At 32.2% G+C, this 25,346-nt stretch overlaps 2 protein-coding genes across 4 annotated transcripts; one reads left to right on the forward strand and one right to left on the reverse strand.

Moving 5' to 3' along the window:
• Nucleotides 1-11,295: 11,295 nt before the first annotated feature.
• Nucleotides 11,296-15,006, forward strand: LOC129885230 (uncharacterized). The gene is made up of 10 exons (XM_055959430.1): nucleotides 11,296-11,374; nucleotides 12,015-12,111; nucleotides 12,286-12,431; nucleotides 12,764-12,926; nucleotides 13,085-13,275; nucleotides 13,368-13,533; nucleotides 13,623-13,801; nucleotides 14,001-14,115; nucleotides 14,366-14,529; nucleotides 14,700-15,006. Exons 1-10 carry the CDS (start codon nucleotides 11,351-11,353, stop codon nucleotides 14,874-14,876), a joined length of 1,422 nt encoding a protein of 473 aa, XP_055815405.1. The 5' UTR covers nucleotides 11,296-11,350; the 3' UTR covers nucleotides 14,877-15,006.
• Nucleotides 15,007-15,912: 906 nt separating this feature from the next.
• LOC129887975 (protein DETOXIFICATION 42-like) lies at nucleotides 15,913-22,708 on the reverse strand. 3 transcript variants are annotated; one of them, XM_055963242.1, is made up of 13 exons: nucleotides 22,499-22,708; nucleotides 21,780-21,901; nucleotides 20,986-21,225; nucleotides 20,599-20,789; nucleotides 20,022-20,157; nucleotides 19,663-19,759; nucleotides 19,447-19,547; nucleotides 18,459-18,622; nucleotides 17,374-17,445; nucleotides 17,163-17,279; nucleotides 16,971-17,066; nucleotides 16,566-16,687; nucleotides 15,913-16,247 (listed from the first exon to the last, which is right to left on the reverse strand). In XM_055963242.1, the coding sequence occupies exons 1-13, from the start codon at nucleotides 22,567-22,569 to the stop codon at nucleotides 16,205-16,207; spliced, it is 1,572 nt and encodes a 523-aa protein (XP_055819217.1). In that variant the 5' UTR covers nucleotides 22,570-22,708; the 3' UTR covers nucleotides 15,913-16,204. The 3 variants fall into 3 exon arrangements, with proteins under 3 accessions (XP_055819217.1, XP_055819216.1, XP_055819218.1); XM_055963241.1 differs by having other exon boundaries at nucleotides 16,566-16,667; nucleotides 22,499-22,706; XM_055963243.1 differs by lacking the exons at nucleotides 19,447-19,547; nucleotides 19,663-19,759 and having other exon boundaries at nucleotides 16,566-16,667; nucleotides 22,499-22,702.
• Between the last annotated feature and the right edge of the window lie 2,638 nt (nucleotides 22,709-25,346).

A 25,346-nucleotide genomic window follows, 5' to 3' on the forward strand; every position in this document is an offset into this window, starting at 1 on the left:
TATAGTACAAATAACAATCAAACTCAAAGTACATGTTAGATTCTCATCCCCTATTAAATACTATGTCATAAGAAAAAATAACATTTGTCAAAAACTCTTTACCTAAACATGTCCCACAAGTTTTTAAAGCATATATGACATTTTTGTATACACACATGGCACAACTAAATTTGACAAAGATGGATATCTGATGTATAGTTGAGACAAGAAATGATTAAAAAAGTTTTAAAATAATATAAAATAAAAAACTATTTAAAATATTCACGTGGCACTAGTTTGAACAAAATGCTGCTTTTTATCTTTATTGAAATTTAAATATGAGACTTTATGATTCTCAATTTATATGACTTTTATTTTGCTTTGCCTAATAGCTTACTGAGTTTGATTAATTCATATTTCAATTATGAAACGACAACGTTTAATTTTTGAAAAATTTAAATGAGACAGGGCAGATGATGTGTCAGTATCACAGTTCATTTTTAGTTATTTTCATTAATGTATATTACTAGTTAGTAGAATAGTAGTTTATCGATCTCCAATATAGAGTAAACTTCTATCAACTTATTGTTTTTTTCCTACATTATAAGCACTAATATTACATTTGTATTTACTAAGATGTGTGCCCCTCTCTTGCTTAAAACCTAATCCATTCTAATTTTAACTTGTCATTATTGTTCTTCATAAATTAATAGGCATGTTGTGATTATGAAGTTGTTGTATTGTAAATTGTCCACATTTCCTAAATAAAAAGTCGAAATTGCATAAACAAAATATTCAAACATGTCTCAAAAAAACGTCTAGGCTGCCAAGTGGTGGCCCTAGTCTATTAGTACTACTTCAGATATAACCATAACCTAGAAAAAACGATGATAAAAAGGAAATCGATAGATGACATATTTGTTTATTCTTGATTAGGGGTGCTCACGGTTCGGTTTGGATCGGTTTTTATTTAAAAAATAACCAAACCAATTGAGTCGGTTTTTCAAATTGTCAAACCAAATCAAACCAAACGATATCGGTTTTTACTATTCGGTTTTTGTCGGTTTTTATCGGTTTTTTCGGTTTTTGTCGGTTTTTAAAATACCTTGTAGACACTATTTGAATAAACAGAAAATAAATTTCAAAAGTATTTTCTTATTATAAATTTCATTGTAGCCAGTAGCTACTAGCCAAGATTGACGCATACATGTTTAATAATAGAGAATGACTCACCTAAAGTTTTACTATTTGTAATTGTGAGTAGTTTTTCTGTGTATGAAGTCTATATTTTATTTGTTTTTACTTTATTTAGTATAATTCAAAAGAATGGCCCAAGATCAAAAATATAAAAAATCAATATAAATTGTATTTTTTTCATAAAAAAATTAAAATACACACATATATATACAAATTTAATTTTTAAAATATGTATATATAAAGTCGGTTTGGTTCGGTTTTTTCGATTTTTTTAGACTTGAAACCAAAACCAAACCAAATATAGTCGGTTTTTAAATTTAAAAACCAAACCAAATTAAACCAAATAAATGTCGGGTTTTTTTCCGGTTTGGTTTGGTTATCGGTTTGGTTCGGTTTTTTGATTTTTCGTGTTCAGTCCTATTCTTGATCATACATAATTAATCAAACGCTAAATAAGTGATTTCGGAGAAATCAAATTTTCTGTATAAACGACACCGTCTTGATAAATATCAATTTGAGGTCGTAATCCAAATGATTCTTTGGATGTCCTAAATACAGAACAACCATCCAATTTGAAGCAGAGTACTAATTCACCATCGGCAAAACTATATTTTAATACGATTGAACGAATATCCTGTCCTAGGGCAAATTCTAGTTGGATAGTTACGAATTTTTCTCAGGAACCACTTTTTAGAACGAGAATTTCATATAATGAATTACCTGAATAAATTCTGGATGGGGAAGTAGTGTCGATTCTCTCGTGAAAGGGTTCCATAGCAAAAGTTGTTTATCATATCGAGTAAAAATGCCAACAAGAACCATAAATGTTGCAATAGTAGGTGATCTGGTATACAGTTTTTAGGGCAATCATAGTTTTGTACATCCTCAACAAGTTGAATGTACAGTCGAAGAAGAAGAAGAAAAGAAGGTAATTGTATCTACCGCAAAAAATAAAAGTTTTTGGGAATTTCATTCAAGTGATGTCTTTGATGCTTCATGTTAAAGTAAGAATCAGAGATTAATGTCTTCCAAAATTTTGAAACACATTTAAATCGTAGAAGAGGCAACATGGGTAACCTGTTGAGGATATGCATCAATTCCCATGGCCTAAAAAGGACAAAACAAGTGTTTTAGACCTCGTGAAAATGAGAGTTTGTTTTCAAAAGACCCTCGATTCTCAAGTTATAATTACTAATGCCTTGGAAAATGGTATAAAACATATCATTTTTCTTATCTGAACACCTGTTAGTTCACTCGCAAAAACGTGTTTGTATGAACCTTATATTATTTCTTTTATTTTAGATCAACCAATTAACTATATATGTTTCCAAGTAATTAGACGTATAAAAAAATATGTCACCATTACTTAACAAAATGACAATAGGTTACAGATTTGAACCTCTAACCTTAAGCAATTTGTTAACCCTCTTTGCCATTGCGCGCACTAGGGGGATTCGACAAGTTATATATTCTAAACTATATTAGTATAGGTGTAAATGATACTAAAAGATGGTGTTTTATTTAATGATACCATATTAAAGACTAAAAGCCCGTTTGGATGGGCTTAAAAAAAGTAACTTTTATGTATAAAGTGCTTTTAGAACTTTGAAGTGCTGAAAATTATTTTTATAAATAACCAGTTGAGTCTTTGGATAAAAGTGCTTAAATGAGGAAAATGATGTGAATTTTAGGGTTAAAAGAATAAAAAGGGTAGTTTGGAAATTTAGTTAAAATATAAGGGATATAAAAATAATTTCTATGGTCAAAGAAAATGACTTTAAGCACTTAGAAAAAAAAAGTTAGGAATCCTAACTTTTCATTTTTGACTGACTTTAAGAACTTTATGGCTTAAAGTTAGCATTAGGCAAATATGTCCAAAAACTAAAAAGGGGTTTTAAGTTGGTTTATCGATTTTCGATTTTAAAATATGCTAAACCAATAAGATCTTTTTTTAATTGATTTTTGGTTTATTGGTTTTGGTCCTTAACAGTTTGATTTTCAGTATAATCAGTAAGAAAAAGCTCATAAAATAATTATATGACTTCTCCAACAATTTGACGCGACAAGATAATAATATAACTTTATGGAATACTCATAAAATAGAAACAATAGTGACTAACATGAAAAGAACTTTACAAATGCAACACAAATAAAAAAATTAGTACAATAATATGAATTGAAGGCTAAATGGCAAAGGTAGTAACCAATAATGTATTTATATTAATATTTAATATTTATTTAGGGGTAAAGTAGTAAATTACTATTGTCTTAATGAGTTATCGATTTACTCAATAACCTTTAAAAACTAATATCGAACCAATGACCCGATTTTTTTTATAAAACCATTAAAAACTCATTAACCTAATAACCCAATAACATTTTTACGGTTCGATTTATTGGTCGATTCGGTTCTTGCACACCCCTAAATACAACAAAACCTTCCCCAAAATCTGGTGTTGTCACGATCCGACCTAGGGCCTAGTCGTAACACGGCGATCGAAACCCCGAAGGGACTTCAACCAAGCCTCTTGTACATATCATAAGCATACATAAGGTAAAGTAAAAACGAAAACATTATAAGATAGTCTAAACCATGAATAGTAAGTGAAGAAATGTCACATGAAAATATAGACTCGAAATATTTGTCCAACTAGATGCCTCTATTCAAAAGCATGGGCGAGAGTTAAAACATGTCTCTAGCTCACCCTCAATATGAAACATAACAAAAGTCTTTGAAAACAATAACCAACTCGATGACTAGTCCCCGATAAATGAGGACTCACCACAAACACTGCCGGATAGGAAAGCTTAACTAGCCACGTGGATGAATATGATCTTCAATCTCAACCCCTACATTATGAGATAATGTAGGTAAATAATATGCATTAGTACGTTGGAATGTACTAAGTATGAGGGCATGACATGCAACATAAATCATGGGATGCAATGATCAAGTGAAACACATGATAAGATGAGATAAGTAAAGTCATGAGAAAATCATAATGACCAAAGCATTTAAAAAGCACAATTTAAATCATGACATACATAAGAGATCATACATAAGTAGGATAGGAACCATAACCGATAATAAGACCATGCGAGCTATAACATGGAATTCCGTTGTCTCCCCATACAATGAAGAAAAATGGAAATCTACTTGCCAAGGTAGACTCTACCCTGCTAGGCGGGTCATACATACATTATTTGTGGATCCAATAGCTAGGCCATTAAGACAACCTACGGTGGCACGTAGTTTACGAGACATGAGGTTGCTACTAGGGCTTTTGGTAGGGCCCCCACCTCAAGTTCACTCGGTACTAAATCAAATCCCACGAAATACATACATAGCATAGAAATCATAATTATATAAATCATAGTCATGATCATAGGTTTGAAATCATAGAGTAGATCATTTTCATAACATACTTGTAATGTGAGAATTGTCCTTTCATCATTATAATCATATTTGCATAATTCATATAGTTAGGTCTTAGGTCACCACATAGGGACCTAACTCACCTTACTTCATAACTTGCATGAAATTCATAGGTTGAATTTAGAGTAAAACTCAATTGCATAATCAATTGACTTGAAAATGATGAAATTTACTTGGAAACATGCATGATCATATACTTTCTATCATCCCATACATAATTCATAAAGATGATATCATTAGAAAGTATAATTGAAAATACCTATAATTTACATCATGAACCCTAGAGATCAATATAGGAGAATTCATGGAAGAACTCTTCAATTCAATGCAATAACCATCAATTTATATCAAAATAGACCCATAATCATAATTTGAATTATAATTCATGCAATTGAACTAGAGATCATAATACCCATAAAACACCATACTTTAATTTGATAAAAAACTTGAGAAATTGATTGGGCTTCATGGATGAAAGAATCAATGAATCAATACCACATACCTTAAGTGACAAAACCAAATAATTTAGAAGAACTTGAGAGTTTTGAGTGAATTTACTTGAAGTCTTCAATGGAGCCCTTGAGAGTCTTTTGTAGAGAGAGAAATATTTGAGTAAGTGAATTGTAGAAGAATGAATAGAATTGGAGGTTTAGTTTAATTTATAGAACTGAATTAGGTCCTAAAAACATCTAGGTTCATTAACTAACAATTAGGGAAAAGTCTAAAGTGTCGTTACTTAAAAACTCAATTCGGACAAAACCATCGCCTAGGTCCGCGATACGGAGGAGTTCCTTGATAGACAAATTTTGAGCGAATGAGATTTTGGTCAAATCTTGACTCGAGAAAAATTGTATTGAATGGGACCAAGTCCGCGATGCGGACTTGCCACACACTTTATTGTTTTGCGCAGTTTCTTTAAAAAATCTATCTTTTGATATACGGGTCCTAAAAATTCACCGAGACTATTTTCTCGTAGGTTTTGACCTCTTGATCGATATTCTGGACTTGAATTTGTCAAAAAAATTAAGGTAAATGCATTACATGAGCAGCCTATTCCTAAGACATTTTTAAGGCACTTGTGAGCATTTTGAGGAATGTTATAAGTGTTACGTGTTCAAGCCACTAATTAATAAAACCAACTCAAAGAAAAATACAAGTCTAAATATCTACACTACTGCAATTGTAAAAAGACATAATCAAGAGTATGTGACGTCTACCATAATAACAAACAACTACCTCACAACACTTCAATAAAGGCCTTGGACGAAGATGCAGGTGGAATGATCAAGACGATATGGGCTCGTGACCTACACAAGTATAGAAAAAAATGGGAGTGAGTACCAAAATAACAACGAGTACTCAGCAAGCATCCCTAGCTGAACCTAAATAAAGTAGTGACGAACACCCTAAACCCTGACACACCAACCAAATCTCCAAATACTACAACCTATACGAGAATCAAAACCAACACATCCTAACAGTTTCACAGTATAACAAGAGCAACACAATACAAGTGATACACCATAATTCACATAATCAGAGTCTCTATAACATTATTACTACGTTCCATAATCAATAACCACGGTATAATAACAATCACTCATAAGGTCGAGCAATAACAATGAATTGTAATACAATGTGAAGCAAATCTCATATAGAGTAATGCATGTCTATCCTATTGATACACACCTACTGTCTAGAAATACGGGACCCATGGGAAATATATCACGTCGTGTGGCACGTCTCTAGATATAGTATCTACCACGACGTATGGCATGTTCCTCAATATGATACATAGTATCTAGCATGGTGTGTGGCCCGTCTCTCGATATCTTCTTTGTCTTTCTTTTTCATCTTGTCGGAATCATTTTCCTTCGGGATAACACTCACCAGAACCATTTTCCTTCAGCTTAACACTCACTGGAATCATTTTCCTTCGCCATAATCAGGATACGGATCTTGTCACATAGTTTCAATACATAATAAGTACACAAGATCAAATGCACAATGAGAGGATGACAATTTCCATTTAATGAATCAACTGTGCCACTCATGAGCATAACACCAACCAGTAAATCATAATAGTCATCCAAACTACACATAGCATCATATACAATAGTGATTCAATACGTACAATTTAACCCAATATGCTTGACTCTGGTGTACGGGTGGATACTCGTCATTTTACCACCAGACACATACCCTCATTATTCCTCATTACTTCCAATATCACAAAGAATCAAGATATAAAGTCTAAGCACTTTGTAAAGGAATAAAAGAGGTTCACTTACCTTAAAGTGAAAAAATTAACTCAAAACTTGAGCCTTTCCCTTATGCGGAGCCTTCGATTCCACAAAATCTAATCAAATATAGAATTCCCATAAGAAAACATGAACAATAATACCCATTTTATTATTTTTGAAAAATGGTCAAAATTGACCAACAAAGTCAAACTGGAGGGCCAATGGCAAATCTGAAAAAATTCTTTGAAAACATGTTACCTAAGGATTTAGGAACTCACACACGAAATCGCATAAAAAATTGAGTTGAAACCAATCTTAAAACTCAATTTTTCTCAAAACTCAAGTTCATGAAAACCCCCTCAATTTTTGAAATTGAATCACTAATTTTGATGTTAAAATCATAAAATAATAAATAGGTAGTGAAGGATTGGGGTCAAAATCACTTACCCAAATATTCTATCTTGATAAACCTCATTGAAACCACCTCCCAAGAGTTCTCAAAATCCAAAAATTGTGAAATGGAGAAGAAACCTCAATTTTTGTAATTCATTATATTGCCAGGTGACTTACCCTTCGCCAATGCGGCCCCCTTTTTGAAATTGTGGAGACCAAACTGCCTGATTGTTCAAGAACGCGGCAAGCCCCCTGCGAACACGAAGGTAAAACAACTCAACCTTCTACGAATGTGGCCAGGGTCAAGCAAATGCGAGGACTAGACCACCCTACCCTTCGCGAATGCGGACAAGGCTCTGCGAACGCGAAGGAGGAAGCCAACTGACAACATCATAACAACACAAAGATTTATTCCAAATTTTGTGCACATAAATCATATATGTAACTCCACTAAGTTCAACGTTCTGCACTCTTAGAACCATCGAAACACGGATCTGATGTCTCCTCAACCCAGCATCCGTTATAGCCACTACTAACCAATTTTTCACCAAAAAGACCAAAATGCCATCGAAACCTCCGAAAAAATAAAGTGAAGCTTTACCTAAGCCTAAAATCACCTGCTGAATCCAACAAAATTGATGAAATTTCAATTCGAGCATCTAACTTTCGATTGTTGACCAAAGTCAAACTTTGGCCTTAACTTTCACTAAAATAACAACTCAAGGGTCCAAAACACCGTAAAAATCTTGGAAATGAAAACGAAACTCTCCTAGATCAAATTATGTATTTCAAAGCTAATGAAATTAACAAAATTTCATTCCGAGATTGGTAGCTCCGAATGACGATAAAAGTCACTTTTAACCACTTAAAACTTTCAAAACTCTAAAACTTTCAAAAAACTTTCAACTTTTCTATCCGATTTCAAAACTAATCGCATAAACTGGTCAAATATGATTCAGAAAAATTATCGAAAGGAATAAAATGGTAATTTTTCAAGAATTTCTAAAAATAATCTTCACGTTCACTATAAATAGATATCGTAAATATTAATAGAGGATGTGTGTGATTTAATCAAATCCTATTAATTGCCAAACCTTTTGATTTTCTTCAGTTTTCAATTAATATTAATTTATATTAAATTCTTATTGAATTAAACATCAAGAATATGCCTAATCCTCACCGTTCATTGGATGATATAATAGAGGATAGCTACATTAGATATGTATAGGGGCGGGCTTGATATGGTATATACCGAATTATCATATTATTTTAAAATTTTTGATACCGTGGTTTTGATATTATGGTATTTTGTATGGTATATGATATATATTTTAAATATTTTTGGTATTCAGTACGATATTTGGTATTTAGAAATAACATATTGAATACCGAATACCATACCGAAGTATATAGTTACATAAATAACATATATATATATATATATATTATTGAAATACTAACAAATATGCAACTAGTATTAGTATAAACTAAATACTCTATTTTGATTGAATGTATTCTAAATGTAATTGATTGACAAAATAAGTTGTTTGTACTTTCTTTTGAATATATATTTCTACATGTGTAATGTGTTAGTATGATACAATTGAGGACTTTTTTTTTGAATTGTCGAAGTCATAATACTCTATTATACGAGTATATATTAGTCAAAGTTGAACAAACTATGGTTACTGATTTACCATACCGTAAAATATCGAGACCGAACTTTAAAATACCGAATTAAATTTATATGATAATGGTATAATAATTTTAAAAACTGAATACCAAAATTACCGTATCGAAATTTCAAATATCATACCGTACCATACCATACCATGTCCACCCCTAGATATGTAGAGATTTCCTTCTGCATTCAAATCAGAGCCATTTAATCATTTTTGTACATACTAATATATCACATGTTTGGACCTATTAACATAAAAATGTAACTCATTATTTTAATTACCAAAACCATATTTTGTTGTCCAAAATTTGTAGGTTCATCGAATGTCTAATCATTTGGCATACAATAAACAAGTTGTTTGAATAGATTGATTGTTCATCTATTTCAAATTATATTTTTTCGTGAATAGTCTGTGATAATCATTACAATGTGATTTTAATATAATTCATACGGTATATAATGTTTTAGGGGACTCGCGTGCGAAGTACGTGTCTAGAATGGTATTATAATAATTGGGTTTATAGTCAATTATTTATAAATATTAAATAAAATTTTAATGAAATTATAAAATATAAAAAAAAATATTGAGTTTCTGTGAATCCGAAGTTGGCTCCTCCTTTGATTGTAACAGTACATTATGTAATACTCCTGCATTATCACCTTGCAACTTTAATTTTTTTTTTTGTCTTTGGTGTCAGTTAATCATTTTTGTACATACTAATATATCACATCTTTGGACCTAATAACATAAAAATGTAACTCATTATTTTATTTGCCAACACCATGTTTTGTTGTCCAAGTTTTGTAGTTTCATCGAATGTCTAATCATTTGACATACAATAAACAACTTATTTGAATAGGTTGATTGTTCATCTATTTCAAATTATATTTTTTGTCATTACAATGTGATTTTGATATAACTCATACCATATATAATATTTCAGGAGATTCACGTGCGAAGCACGTGTCTAGAATTAGTATCATAATAACTGAGTTTATAATCAATTATTTATAAATATTAAATGAAATTTTAATAAAATTATAGAATTTGAGGAAAAATTATTGAATTTCTGTGAATCCGAAGCTGGATCCTCCCTTGATTGTAACATTGCATTATGTAATACTCGTGCATTATCACTGTGTAGCTTTAATTTTTTTTTTGTCTTTTATATCAGTTAATCTTTGAACACGCTTTTTGTCATATATAATCAGACAGTCTTAATTTATGTGAAGATGTTGATTGGTCACAGAGTTTAAAAGAAAAAAGAAAGACTGTTGAAACTTTTGATCTAAAATAAGTTAATGAAATTTTTGTGGCGATAAATCATCTCATTAAACGTCTCACTATGAATTCATATCCCATCAATAAAGGTAAAATTAAAAGTTTAATGTTATATTTACTATTAAATAGATAAAAATATTATTTTTTGGAGACTGACTCAACAGTAAAAAATATTGCACAAATTGTGACAAAGAAAATACTCGATTCTTCTATTTTTTGAATCCCCATGTAGAATATCTAACTCGATTGTTCAAAGGGAATAACTCAATGGTTATAAATAAATATATAAACATGAAATAATGAATCTTTTTTCTATGTAAGAAAATTAATAAATACAACCTCTATCTCAATTTAATGGTCAACTTAAATTTAATATTGAATATTGAATTTGATTAATTTTGTGAAAACTATTTAAATTTATTTAGTCAAAGTTTAAGAATTAATGTAGATATATACTTATTAAATTAAGTAGTCCTGAATTTAATTATTTTTATTAACTTTTTGAGAACTGTTTGAAAAGAGTATTATCTACTAGTGTGAATGTGAAGTGTAGATAATATCAAGTAAAATTAAAATCAATCATCTTGAAAAGATCATAAAAAATAATTATGGTGTATCTATGCTCACATGAAACATCATTAAAATAATAAATTCAAAAGATATTTTTGTCCAAAGTGAAAATAAATAAATGACAAATTTAGAATAACTTTCTCAATTGTTGTTAATTATCACTATTACCACGACGCATAAAAATATATTCATGGAAATAATTGATTTAAAACTCTCGAGTGTCCCTATTGTTGCACTTTAAAAGCTCTTCTTATATTTATTGGATAAACAATAATTGAATTTCCCAAATTAAACAACACAGTTTTCGAGGGACAACTGAACATCCAAGAGAATATATATAAAACACAAGATACTCCCTTTCACTTCTTCGTTTTCAGGCAAATATATTAGCAGCTAAGAGGAGGCATCTTGAATCAGTAGGGCCAATACTACTTCGTTTCTTCGTTCAATTCAAGTATTAAGGGAACAACTTAAGTCTCAATGGTCAAGAAGAGACATATATATATATATATATATATAAACACGACATAGAGGAAACCGGTTCATTACTGCTCATCAATTCTCTTACTATGAAGGATTCAAATTTTGTGAGGGTGAGCTTGATTCTATCTAAACCTTATTTTGTCATTTAATTCTTTTTTTTTCTTTCTTTTCCGCCTCTTATGTTCATCTATATATTTACAATTCAATCTAGTAAGTATCGACCGTTTATGGTGAGATGCCGACTAAGATCTGCATTCTTTTTTATTTCTTTTTGCTTTTTCTTCTGGTTCTTTTCCTCAGTTTTGTTTCACTTTTTCCCCATGTTGTTTTAGCAATGTTTGTCTCCACTTTTTTTCTTTCCTTGAATTTGTGGGGAAAATGTTTGTTCCTATGTTCACTCCTAGATTTTGATTGTTTTGCGTCTTGTGGAGTTGTTTGTTTTACAATTTTATATGAATATATTCTCAATCCAATTAAGTTTGATTTAAGCAAGTATAACGATGATTGAAAAAAAGAACCCCCCTTCCTTTTGTTTCATAATTATTATCGTGTTTTAATTTTATTAAAAGAAAAAAAAACAAGTCGAAGTGTATTTTTTGTTTTTTATAATTTATGGATTTGGTCAAAAATAATTTCATTTATTTTTCAACTTTGAAATCATTAGAATGGAGGAAAGATTTAACTTTGTGAGAGCATGGATTTATTAATTTAATTAATTCATTGATAAATCTTTCCTTTTGTATTTGACAGTATACTTTCGAATTACAAAAAAAAGAGAAAGAGAATGCCAATAAAAACCAAATATCTGAAGAATATAATGGATGCGAATTTAAAAAGGACCAAGACGGTATGTAATTAATTATGCATCTTAATTGTCATATATTGATATATTTTTTATTTTACTCTTATATTAAGTAATTAATTTTACATTAATTGGAGTATTAGTGGTCGAATTTCAACTTTTAGAGTATCATTAATAATAATAATTTGGTAAAACAAATAATTAATGAATATTTTTAAGGGGAGTACAAAATGCAAACTGGACAAATAAAGAAGAATGAAGGGAGTACTTCAAAACGTCCGATCAAAGAGGGGAAAGATGCATATTATCATGTGCAACAAGGAATACGAGTGGATAGTTCAAATACCATTGACCTCACCATTACGGTATTTTTCATATCTTTTGTTTATCTAATTATTATTTTTCTTTACTTTCTTTTCAATTTATGGACCACCTCTAATTAATTTTGGAAGATTATAATTAATAAGGTTAATGGAAGCTTGTTTATTTTTTCCACCATAGCTTCGAAGCCATTTTCCTTTTCCTTCTTTTTTTCTCTCCTGTCAAATATAACATATTTTGATTTTACTTTGTTATTTTCAACTATGAACCTTTTAATATTTAGGTAAGATTTTACATTTTGTTGACATAAATTATTGAATTTATTTGATTTATTAAGCATGGTCTTTTTATTACACAATAAATTTTCTATTTTCAGTCACTCGACAAAAGTAAAGAGAAAAGTTATAAGAAGGTGATACAAAATGAGAGATCTAAAGAATATAATGAAAGCAAAAAAATAAAAGAGCGAGTGGTCTCTTTCGAGGAGGAACGATTTGAAAAACAACAACAACAACAACAACAACAAGAGGACATCAACGGTATTCAAGAAATTTTACATTTCACAATTGACTTATATATTAATTCTTTTGAATTCTTTTGATTTGGAGATAGAGAAGAATTCTAAAATTTTAAATCAAAGTATTAATTATTGTCTATGTGTGCCATTTCCTCTCAATTGATTTTGCATGATTTTCAGATGAGTTCGAGCTAAACATTCTGACAAGTAGTGATAGTCTCCCGGATAATACTAATCATATTTTGAAGGACAACAACATCGATAGTGACTCGAAACTTCCCATAAATGATGAAACAGATCAAAACTACTATCGCTTGAAGCAAGGGGTACCAAGGAGCACAAAATTTCACTCCATTATTGATATATACAAGGTATTTCAAACTAAATTGAAAAATGATTTCAGTACATTGATCTTGTATATACTTATTTTAGTTAGCTCATCAAATTTCTTATTATTTTATAGCATACAAAGAGACTCTCATCATCTGAACAAGAATATAATTGGAGTTGTCTAAGTACTTTAGAGAAACAGAAATCTGAAGTACACAATGAAGGTAAAATGGGAAAGGATCAAGTTAACACTATCAAGGAGATACTACCCAACAAACAAAAACAAAAAATTATTCATGGTACGTAATTAATTAATTTAAACATCTTACAATTGATGGCTTATACTATTAATTATTCTATTTTTTAATTGGTTATGCATTAATTTCAGGTGACTTTGAGAGCCTTGGTGAACATAGACAGGAGGATAATTCTAATCATATCTTAATGGAGGATAACATTGATAATAGATCAAATCTTTCAATGAAAGAGAAAAAAGATGAAGACGACCATTTGAATAAGGGACTATCAGAGAGTACGTTGTTTAAATCCCTTTTTGATTTAGGCGAGGTAATTAATTAATCTTGACTTATGTCTATTTACTTAATTTAGGGAATATTTGGATTTTCTTTTCTACTATGAAATAATAATTTTGAGGGAAAGATTTTACTTTCTGACAACATGAATTTTCTGTTGAGCTTGCTCATTGAATTCCACAAAAAATGTTTCTTCTCCAAATCATTTATAAGAAAACAAAGTGAATTTTTAGGTGATAATACAATATGAGACATCTCGATCTGAAGTACCCGACGGAAGTATAACAAGAAAGGATCATGAGGACTCTATCGAAGAGGAACAACAACAACAACCAAACAATATCATTGGTACGCACAGAATTTTACATCTCACAATTTTTAATCAGTGGGTACATAGTATTCCCCTTCTCACTATCCCATCTGATCCATTGAAAAAGAACGAGATTTCTTTTAGAATAGGAACTCCGCACCTAAATGGCATACTTCAGAGTTGTAGCCTAATTAAGGTGCATAAATGAATTAGATTCCAACTCGAATCTAATTTTTCTTCTTCTTTGTGTATCATAGCTCTCTCATTTGGTTATGCATGTTTTTTCAGGTGAAGATAGTCTTCCGAAGATTAATCCTGATTGTGTTTTAAACGGCAATGATGCCAATTGTGGCTCAAAACTTTTGACAAGAGATGAAAATGGTGGGAACTATCGTATCACACAAGGACTACCGAGAAGTATAAAATTTCGTTCCATTAGCAATCTCTATGAGGTAATTCATATATACCTTGTGTCTATTATATTTTCTTCCATTAACATTAAATATTATTGAACAACAGTTTGCTCCTTCTATAGTTTTGATCCTTAGATATTTGACAAAACAAAATAAATTGCTTAACTTATTTTGATTATATCTCATAAAATTTCCTTGCATTTCCACAGTGTACTACCAGGCTTTCACCTGTTGAAGATGAATATAATTGGAATCTTCGGAGGGGAGAAGATTCAATTATGAATCACTTGAAAAAAGAAGACTCAAGTGGCAAAAAGAATTTCGGTTGTAAGAGAAAATGTAGAGAAAACCAAAAAGGCAAGGGAATAAAGGATGCTACAACTTAATTCGTTCACCTCCAATGTTGTATTTCAATCATTTCTTTGAATGTTGAATTGTGTCAATTCATTTACAAATTTAAGTTTAAGTCACCTTATAAACTTTGTCAATTGCTTCTTCAGTTGTACTTTCTTCATTAATTACCCTTTACAAAGGTTCAATTTCAAAATTCTTTAGCAAAGACAGTGTGATCTCTCTCGGAGATTTCTTTACATGCATGCTCGATGTTAATACCAAATTAATAAATATGCGTTCTCTCGAGATTCGTGGGAATTAAGGCCCCAAACATAATAATATGTCTGATTAAATTACAACCTTGTACCTCCATGGAACAATAACCATGATATTAGTGATTAATCAATTAGTTAAATAAATAGAAATATCTGAATTTATCTATAACTTCTGCAATTTACTTTATATGTCCTTTAATATTCATCTCACCGGTTGAAGATGAATATAATTGGAGTCTCCCAGATGAAAAAGATCTCAATATGAACATCTCAACAAAAGAAGATTCAAGCATCAAAACCAACAATAAGAACGAAAAAATGTAAGAGTATATATATGGTATGTGATGTAAAATGTTTTTTTGTGAAATATATTTTCATATAATTTTTTTTCTTTTTTTCATTGCAATGGAGAAAAGACTATATATTAAAATATTTTACAATATTGAAAAAACTATTTTAGTTGCTTTGTGGTGTGTAGAAATGAATCCACTCGATCGTCCCTCGATAAGTAAAGTAGTTGAAATGCTTCTTTGCACATTGCTGAAATTTCACCTCTACCATCAATAGGTTTAGCCAGGGCCTTCCATCCTAATTTATATGAAAGTATTGTTTGGCTATGGAGTTTTTTAAAAAAAGATTGTTGAAACTTATGGATAAAATAACTCAATGATATTTGAGATCGACTGAAATCATTTCAATAAAGTAAAACTAAAAATAAAAAAATTGAAGTTAGATTACTACTTGACATAGAAAGATATCATTCTTTTTAAATCGATTGAAAATGAAGTATCAAATAAATCGAGACAGATAAAAATACAATATAATAAGGATGTTTACATTGACTAAGTGTTGATTGAATTAAATGAAATGGTGCTACTTTATAATACAGCATAGAACAAAATTCCCTTATAAGGTCCCTCCTAAGCTTTCTTTGGTCCTTATAAGGAATTTAAGGTTAATATACAAATTTACTGTATCCCCACAAAAGTAGGGTAACATCTGCTTATATACTACCCTGCTCCGACTCCACGTGTGAAATTACACAGTTGTTTTCGTGCGAATTTTCTCTATGAAATTAATACTTATATATTGTTTAACAGAGACTTTCAGCTCCGGAGGAACTTCCAGGGGCCTGTCCTGGTGCCTATCCTGCAAACGGTGAAGCAAAAAATAAACAGGATTATGCTTTTGCATTTCCATGACCGCCTAAATTTTAGCCCGTTTGGCCTAGGTTTTGGAAAACTGAAGTGCTGATTTTCTTTTAAAAGAACACTGATTTCATAGAGTTGACGTGTTTGACAAGCTTTTAGAAAAAAATTAGGTGTTTTTGAGTAGTAGCAGAAACTGTTTTTCAAAAGCTGAAAAAATAACTTTTTTCCAGGTAACACTTTTGGAACCTTGGTCAAGCACATATTTACTACTCTAATATTGGCAAAAGTATTAAGTCTTTGTTTTTCGGATGCCTACCTTCCGAAGCCAGCTAAAGCTCGCAGGCTCATATAGATGGTTAGAGCTACCCAAATTCCGATAAATCCATAACTTGATGAAAGAATGAGCAGGAACAAAATGCTGAAAAGAGCCACCGTAAGCTGAAGATTAAACATATTCTTGTTAATAAATGCAGTTGACATCTATATTGCTCGGACTTATCCAAAAATATTGCCGCACCTGCGATCCTAAAAAAATGCACTACTTATGGAGCATCTGACACATACCCGTCAACATTTTTGAAGAGTGCAAACAACATAGGTTGAGACTAATGTCATAACACTATAATCTTTTACAATGTAAAAAGAAAGTTTATACCTATTGTGAGCATAGTATGTTTATTATGTGTTGACAGCAAGAAACAAATATCTCACGTTAGCTTACCATCGAGTATGCAGAATATGCAAAGTCGGATGCGCCAAAGTTTACACCATCAAAGACAAAAGCCAGGCAATTGATTGGTTGAGTTGCTGCGACAAACTGAAATTGGAAGAAATGGTTATAAGTTCTGAACCAAGTCTTTTACTGTGAAAGATTTGTAAATGTATCAACGACGTGTCTATAAATGGTGTGTACCGGAATTCCAATGCCAATTAGGTGCAGGACATTGACATCTTTTGTAAATACTCGTGCTCCATAGTGTAAACCAATTCCAAGAACGAGTGCTAGTACCAGTCCTAGAACTACTCCCAACTGTACGTTTCAAGAACTAGATCGTTACTAGCTCTCATTCACTATTAAAAATATACTCGGACGTGAATACTCTGTTATTGAACAACTTTAGTACCTGTAACACCCTTGATGCTGTTGCAGTACATCTACTGAAGTCCTTTTGAGCAAATGCACTTGCTAGTATTGCCTGAAAGGGGAAAAGGAACGTTGAAGTTTTGAAGTTTGTTCACATAATATGATGACCGTTGATGCTTTCTCATGGTGGCGAATATGAAAGTACAAATGTGTTTCACTAAAGATATCTGAAATAATATACCGTCAAACTTCTCTATAACAACATCATTTGTGCCGATATTTTTTGGTAGCTATTGGGCATTGGCTATAGCGAAATGCTTTTATAGGGAATTATAATATAACATAACATGAAAGACTGGTTCCACATAAAACATGACTGTTGAAATGTTGTTCGAGCGGATGACTATTATAGAGAGGTCTGACTATTGTATAGAGATCCACAACTTTGAGTAGTGAACACATTGTTTCTACAGAAAGGAATCTTCCTAGTTACTAATTCACAGATTTAACCTTCAAAAAGTAAATTGTTTGGCGGGTTCTATTCTAAGTTACGCGGACTCTTTACTTTCGAGGCTGCACCTGCGTCATATTCTCCAAAAATACACTACTTTTGGTGAATCCAAGCAACGTAGGTTCTAATAACAATTTAGTTCCTAACTGTTAATCAAACTTTTTAAAAGTCACTGAAGGAGCCAGGCCTTGTGGATTTTCCTACCCCTATAACAATGAGTAGTTGAATACTGCTATACTAAGTTACTCAGACTTTCCAAAATTTTCAGCGGGTGCGTGCCAGATCATCCAAAGGTAGTGCATTTTTTGGAGGATCTGACTCACACCCGTCGGCATTTTTGAATAGTCTTGAGTAGCATAGAATAGAAGTATTCATTGATACCGTGGTAGGAAATACGACACCGGTGTGGGAACATTAATGGAGAGTCCGTATATGCCATTTTGGAGCAAATAATGGTTCCCTTTCTTCTTGAAATTATGATTTCCTGGAAATGATACATCGATCTGGTTAGAAGTTCTTACGTTTTATTAATTACCTGTCTTTCTCTTTTCCTCTTGTCTTTTTAGTTTATTTTAGACAGACGAAAAGTATTGACGGGGGAGATCATGTCTCACCTGCCCAGCAACAGCTAACCCGTCAGCTAGAAGAGATGTAGCTAGCCAAATCTGCAAGCAGACCTGAAATGCAGCCATTTGTGTTGGTCCTAATCTTGCAGCCAATGATGCAGCTAATGTTATGCAGAATGTTGCTGCTATGACCCTCACTAATAATAGGAACCCTGAAATTAGGAGGAAAAAGGAAGAAAAAATCAGTTAACTTCTTTACGAGTATGAATGGTATACATTTATAGTTGGCATTAAAGTTGAGATTCATTTATAGACGGAAACAAGAACGAAATCTGATAAACGGAGGTGGTTCAACATTTCAGAAAACAGATAGATGGCAAAAACTCAAAAAGTTTGATACATCAGATTAACGTAATATAGTCATCGGAGTACCACCTTACCGCCTTAAACACATACTCTGACCATAGTATCAATTGTAAGAAATTATGTTTCTTTGATGATTTTGTGTTGAACATGTAGTAGAAGAAATCTTTGGCATTTTCGTACGGAGATCTTCTGAGAACTAGCATCAGTAGGCCTTATGGAAATTCCAGTGTTTTGTCTTATGTTTTCAGGTATTTGGATTACTAAACAACAACATACGCAGTGTAATTCCACAAATTGGATCTGAAGAGGGTAGGATGCACACAGACTTTACCCCTACTTTGTGGGGTAGAGTGGTTATTTCCGATTGACCATCGGTTCGACAACTAGAAAAGAATTCAAAGCATGGTAGCAAGAAAATATGATTGTAAAATAGCAAGTGAAACAACAAATAGTAATGCACGTAGAAGAAAAAGAAACACTTTACTAAGACACCTGATGATGAGGATTCAGTGAACAATATATGTAGAAGGAAAGCAAACATGCTTATTTTGATACAATTAGAATGCGACTTAGGAAATTCAAGAGCCTCGTCCTAACAAAAATGGAGCTGGTTTTGTACTTAATTGAAACATATAAATTTAGTAGTTTACAGAAGAAAGAAAATCTTTACCATTTGTAAGAAATCGAGTGAATTGAAGATATTTGAGACTAAGAGGTACGATAGCAACCTTTTCCAATAGTCTCCAAAACAGTATAACTGAAATTAGGTACCTATAAATACCAATTAAAGTAAGAACATCTTTCCAACATTTTGCAAACTCTTTAATCAATGAAACTATTGCCTCACGATTTTATTTAACATGAGGAAAGACTAAAATCTACTCACTGAGAAATTACATGAGCAATTGCAGCACCTCTGACACCGAGATGAAAAACAAACATGAATATAACATCCAAAATTATATTTGCCAAATCGCCAGCCACTGTATGATATGTCAAAACACACACAGAAAAGGAGAACTGCTGAATATTAAAATTAAGACATCTGAATCTGAAAGCACATCTGAATATTAAGATTTAGTTGTTGAATCTGAATATCAAGATGTTGTATTAAGATTTAAATACTAAATAATTAAGACTGTTTGTTTTTTTCAGCATCTGAATGAACAGAACATATCCCTAAATGTATTTAACTGAAATTTGTTTATTGAAGCTTGACACTGTCATACATCTCTAATTACTTACCAGTTGCAAATAGTGGAGTTTTCGTGTCTTTAAATCCTCGAAATACCCCTTGCATAGCTAATGAGAGGAGAACTGCTGGTGCACCAAGTGACCTCAGTCTCAGGTAATCTTGTGCTGGTTTTGACATAGATGAGCCCTGTAAAATGATCAACATACAACCGGATATCGACACTATGAGAGCCTCTCAACACCCTTCACCTAACTCCGCCAAAAGGGGAAGAAAAAAGCAAAAGAAAATGGCACCAAGAGTTGGAAGAAGGATACAAGAATCTGAATTCCATTGGAAAAAGTACTCCTTCCGTCCCAACTTATACAATACTCTTTCATCTTTAGTCAGTCCAAATAAGAATGACACATTTCTATATTAAGTAACAATTTAACTTTGAATTTTCTATTTTACCCTTAATGAGATCATTTATAGATACAAAAATATCTATGACTTCATTTTAGACCACAAGTTTCAAAAGTCTTCATTTCATTCTTAAACTCCAAGCCCTGTCAAACACCTTCACATAAATTGAGACAGAGGGAGTAATAAATTTCTCTTCCCTCTCTGTTTTTGAAGAGATCAACTTACAGGTTTGACTCCCATGAATTTTAATAAAGGCTTTGCTCCAGCAATAAGAAATATTGCTTGGACAATGCCAAGGACAGCACCAATGATCAATGCAGATGACGCGGATGGAATGTGTCTCTTTTCGGGCTTAGATTTCATTATTTCAAAGCTCGTAACTAGCTTTTCGGACTTGCATACACTCCCTGCAGAATCTGAAGGTAAATGGAAACATAGCATCATTATCAAAAAGCAGAAGGGAACATGCACGCGAAATCATCTCGGGTGTGTAACAAGCTGCTTATTGACAGTTTTATCACTTCTATCCAAACATGTAACTGCTTTATTCATAAATTCAGCTCCAACACTTAAAATGTGCTTAAAAGCGTGGATTTTCACTTTCCAATATACCATTTTTAGGTATCAGGCATTTGCTTTCACTCTTTGACGGTGACTCGGTTTCCAATGCTTCAGCATCTCCTTCATTCTGCTCCGAACTTCTACCATCTTGCAGGTCTTGGTTTGCTTTCGTGATTTCATCTTCCTCCGCGACGAAAGAAGTTGTTACACTGACCAGGGGAAATATTGCAATCTTAGATGCTTGATTGAATACAGCAATAGAAACTCCTACAGCAGCCTGCTCAATCGCACCTGTGTCGAACAGAATTAGAGTTCTTTGCGATGGCAGATCAACAATACTACTTATGGGTTCGCGGCAGAACTTAGAAACTTTGGCTCACTCTATAATTGTTTTGAAGGGTCAAAACACCTAAAGGATCTTGATTTCTTGAGTTTCACACCTGAACTATTAGGCGTGCGAACTTTTTTATTAGAATTATCACCAAATGTTTATCAAAACACATGACCTCAACTATCAATTGTTCTCTTTTTTTGACTGAATGATGGTGATATTTCAGGTAGAAAAAGGAGAACAAGCGATAGTTAAGGTGTGTTTTGATAAATAGTTGATGATATTTCAGCTAAGGAAAAATGAACATCTTATATTTCAGATAGGAAACTTGCAAAAGCATAATACTTCATGTGTGTTTTTGATTATTAACTCTTTCATTTAATATGTAAAAATAATCTATTCAAAATCTAGTAAGCAAAACAAAATTGGGATCCAAAACACATATACTACAAGTCCTGGCTCCGCCTTTGCTCGCAAGATAATAGGAAAATATAAAATTTTGTGAAGTTGATACCTATATGGCCAATAAATGCTGTATCAACTAGAGATGCAATAGGATCTGCTGTTAAAGCTAGTGCAGCAGGTAGAGCTATCCTTCCTATTTCCTGGCCAAGTTCATCCAATTTAAAAATTGATCTGCTCAACGGAAAAAAGAGAGGAAAAGTTATACATTTGGCTGGCCGACTTGGAATAATTACATCTGCAAGTCAAATATACATCATTTTGTACAAAATATGTACAAATATACACTATATATACATTATTTTGTCTACAATATGTATATTATATTTTCTTAGGTGTTTGCCAACATTTTGATATTTTTCTTCATTTTCTTCACAGAATACTATCAAAATCAATATTCCATCCTTAACTCTATCAGATCTCCAGTAGCTAAATAGTAACAATAAAATTCATCGCTAATCCTATTTAGCAATATTTTAGCTGAAAATTCTCTTAGTTACAAAAAATTTATCGACAAATCACCAATTAAGTTCGTAGCTAAATTCAGTTTTTTCAGAATGTATGTCGGATACTTCAAAAAGTATATTTTAGATGATCCAGCACGAATGCGGCAACATTATAGGTATGGGGCAAGGATAAAAATGAGAGAGAGGCACATTAATTTTATCATTTCTCATAATTAAAGACTGTATAAACATTTTAAATTAAATGATAAATCTTGAACTTTTTGACCAAGAGGAGAAAAAGGAAATTAAAAGGCAAAAACTTTACCTTATATCTCTGAAAAATATTGAGAGTGGGCTTTTAACATCCTCACTACATGAAACTTCTTTCTCTTCCATACTTGTATACTGCAAATGCAATTTCCCAATGTAGAACTATATATATATAAAGATACCAACTGCAATAAACCTGGAACATTTTGTTTTATAAAATAATTTCGTTAAACTGTTTGTCTGGACATTGAATTTAAGAGAAAAATAAGCCATAAAAAGATTTGCGGCTATGAATGAGGGTGGGTGAACAGAAAAATTTAAAGTTAAATTGTTATTGAATATAGAAACATGTTATTTTTTTAGATCGACTAAAAAAGAAAGTATGTTAAGTAAATTAGGACAGATGGAATAATTTTTCTAGAGAGGTACTATCTGTTTTAATTTAAGATTATATTTTTTTCCCACAAAATTCTTAGAATATTGAAGTCATCAATTTGAAGTTAATATAAGTCCAGATTGTACTTCAAGAGGATACAGCCTGCCTTGGATGCCACTTTTCTTGGAATAGTTGACAACTGTTCTTATGTTTTTAAATTTCCAATCAATAGTTGACATGAGCCAACAAATTTCTTTTGAGATTTTTTTTTTTTGAAAAATATGATCTAAAATAAGTTATTGACTATAAATTATTTCATTAAGGTAAAATAGAAAGTTTAAAATTAAATTATTTACAAAACATGAAAGATATCATTTTTTCTGGATCAGTCGAGGCGTCTCTCTACCTTCTTAAAGATAAGGGTGCAATATGCATATATTTTATTCTTTTCAGACTCCACCTGTAAAATTACATTCATTTTTTTTATTGTTGTTATTGTCAATTTTTTCTTTTCAAAATTGACTAAAAAGAAAATGAATGTCACGTAAATAAGGACCATGTTGTTGAGATTTTTGTTGCATGAATATGTGAATTCAGATGGGATGCAATAAACTTTTGTTGTATAATTGCATTTCTAACTTCTGCAAAATAAACGTATCCAAAAATATATGCAAATTTCAATCTCAAGAAATTGACACTTAAAATGGAAAGAAAAAAAACGAGGGCATATTTTAACATTTTATGAGAGGAAAAAAATGAAGAAATGATTTTATTATTAACAATATACCTCTTTTATGGCAATAGTTCATTTTGGTTCTGTCGAACAAACTTCTCTTCTATTGTCTTCCAACATATGAACAAGTGAACGTAACTCAACCTATATAAATAAAAATTCAATAATGCTTAGTGTTTCTGACTTGCCTCTATCTCTAAACGGTCTTGCCAATTTGGAAGATTGTGGTAGCTGGGTCTTGCTCTTTTTTTTTTTTTTTTTTTAATTTATAATTCTACCTTTCTAAAGTTACCTTGAGAGAATTTGTTTGTTTGTTTGTTTGTTGTGTAATAATATGTTGTTTTTTACAACAAATCTCTAAACATTATTGTATCTTTGGGTAAACGTAAAATCTGGGAAAAGTGGTGTTTGGGAATGGTTGTAATTAACTGACTAGTTAAATACTGTTTTCACCTTGTTTAGAGGAAAGTGGCATAAAGTAGTAATGTAATAGAGAGTTTTAAGAAAAAACAAATTATGTATTTAAATAATAACATAAAGTTATACAAAAAGGAAATTATTATATTCCTTAAAGAAAAAGAAAGAATAGTAGAAATCTTTGCAGAGAGAAGAGATCCGAACCCGAGACCCGACTTAGGTCTCAACATTCAAACTGGGACCCAACCCCAACCCCAATATCCTAACCTAGACACAACCCCGACGACTGATTCGGGCTCCAACTCCGACACCTAACCTGGGACTCGACATTCGAACTAGACCTAACCTTGATCCGACATCGACATCTGACTCTGATGGTTGATTTGAGATCCGATCCAAACACCCGATCCATGACTTGACCTCAATCTGAGAACCATCATCCAAATCGGGATTCAATATTCAAATCAGGATCTAACTTTTGAACCAGGACCCGACTCCAACACTAGACACAGGATTCAACCCTGACACCTAATCTCGATTCCTGATCCTAGATCCAATTTTCAAATCAGGACCCAAATTCAACTCCCGATCATGACTCTCTCTTGAATCTTGACTTGACCCCGATATTCAACTCGAGACCTAATTTTTGAACTAAGATTTGATCCTAACACTCGACCCCGATGACCGATTTGGGACCTAAACCCGACGCTTGACCTAGAACTCGAACTCGACTCTCTACCCAAAACCTGACTCGGGACATGATCCCAACACTCAATCAGAAATCCGATCTCAAATCCTGACCTGTGACCCGACATTCAAACTGGGATCTGACCTCGACACGAGTTGGGACCCAGAGTTGGGTCTCAAATCAAGGTCAAAAGTTGAGTCCCGAATGAGAACAAGGAATCGAAACCGAATTAGTATCAGAAATCAGGACCCGAGAGTAGAAAAATCCATCGGACTGCCGGTTCACCGAAATATTAATGGGCTAACACATACGAAAAAATGACAAAATCGTCTAATTCTGTTTGTGCGGCCCCTAAATGGTATGAAAGCACTGTGGATCATGTTGAGGACGCACGCACAGATCTACAGGTTACCTACGGAGGGCTGCATAACAGTTTTCAAGAAAAATCCACCGGAGTGCTAGTTCACCAAAATATTCATGGGCTAACACACACGAAAAAATGGCAAAATCGCCTAATTCCTCTTGTGCTGCTCCTAAATGCAATGAACGAGCCATGGATCATACCGAAGACGCATGTATTGATCCCTCGGGTACCTACAGAGGGTTCCATAATGGTTTTTGAGAAAACTCTATCGAACGCCGATTCACCAAAATATTCATGGGCTAACACACATGAAATAAATGGTAAA

This window comes from Solanum dulcamara, chromosome 4 (genome assembly GCF_947179165.1).
Source record: "Solanum dulcamara chromosome 4, daSolDulc1.2, whole genome shotgun sequence".
In the NCBI taxonomy this organism is placed as follows: Eukaryota; Viridiplantae; Streptophyta; class Magnoliopsida; order Solanales; family Solanaceae; genus Solanum; species Solanum dulcamara.

What these genes read in the sequence shown, in the direction of transcription:
- LOC129885230 (XM_055959430.1), top strand. Translation starts at nt 11,351, where the DNA reads ATGAAGGATTCAAATTTTGTGAGG. An exon ending in CCCTTTTTGATTTAGGCGAG is followed by an intron (nt 13,802 to 14,000) that starts GTAATTAATTAA and finishes GTGAATTTTTAG; the next exon opens with GTGATAATACAATATGAGAC. An exon ending in CCATTAGCAATCTCTATGAG is followed by an intron (nt 14,530 to 14,699) that starts GTAATTCATATA and finishes GCATTTCCACAG; the next exon opens with TGTACTACCAGGCTTTCACC.
- LOC129887975 (XM_055963241.1), bottom strand. Translation starts at nt 22,569, where the DNA reads ATGGAAGAGAAAGAAGTTTCATGTAGTGAGGATGTTAAAAGCCCACTC. An exon ending in AGCATTTATTGGCCATATAG is followed by an intron (nt 21,226 to 21,779) that starts GTATCAACTTCA and finishes TGTTCGACACAG; the next exon opens with GTGCGATTGAGCAGGCTGCT. An exon ending in GCTTTAGCTGGCTTCGGAAG is followed by an intron (nt 16,248 to 16,565) that starts GTAGGCATCCGA and finishes CACCGTTTGCAG; the next exon opens with GATAGGCACCAGGACAGGCC.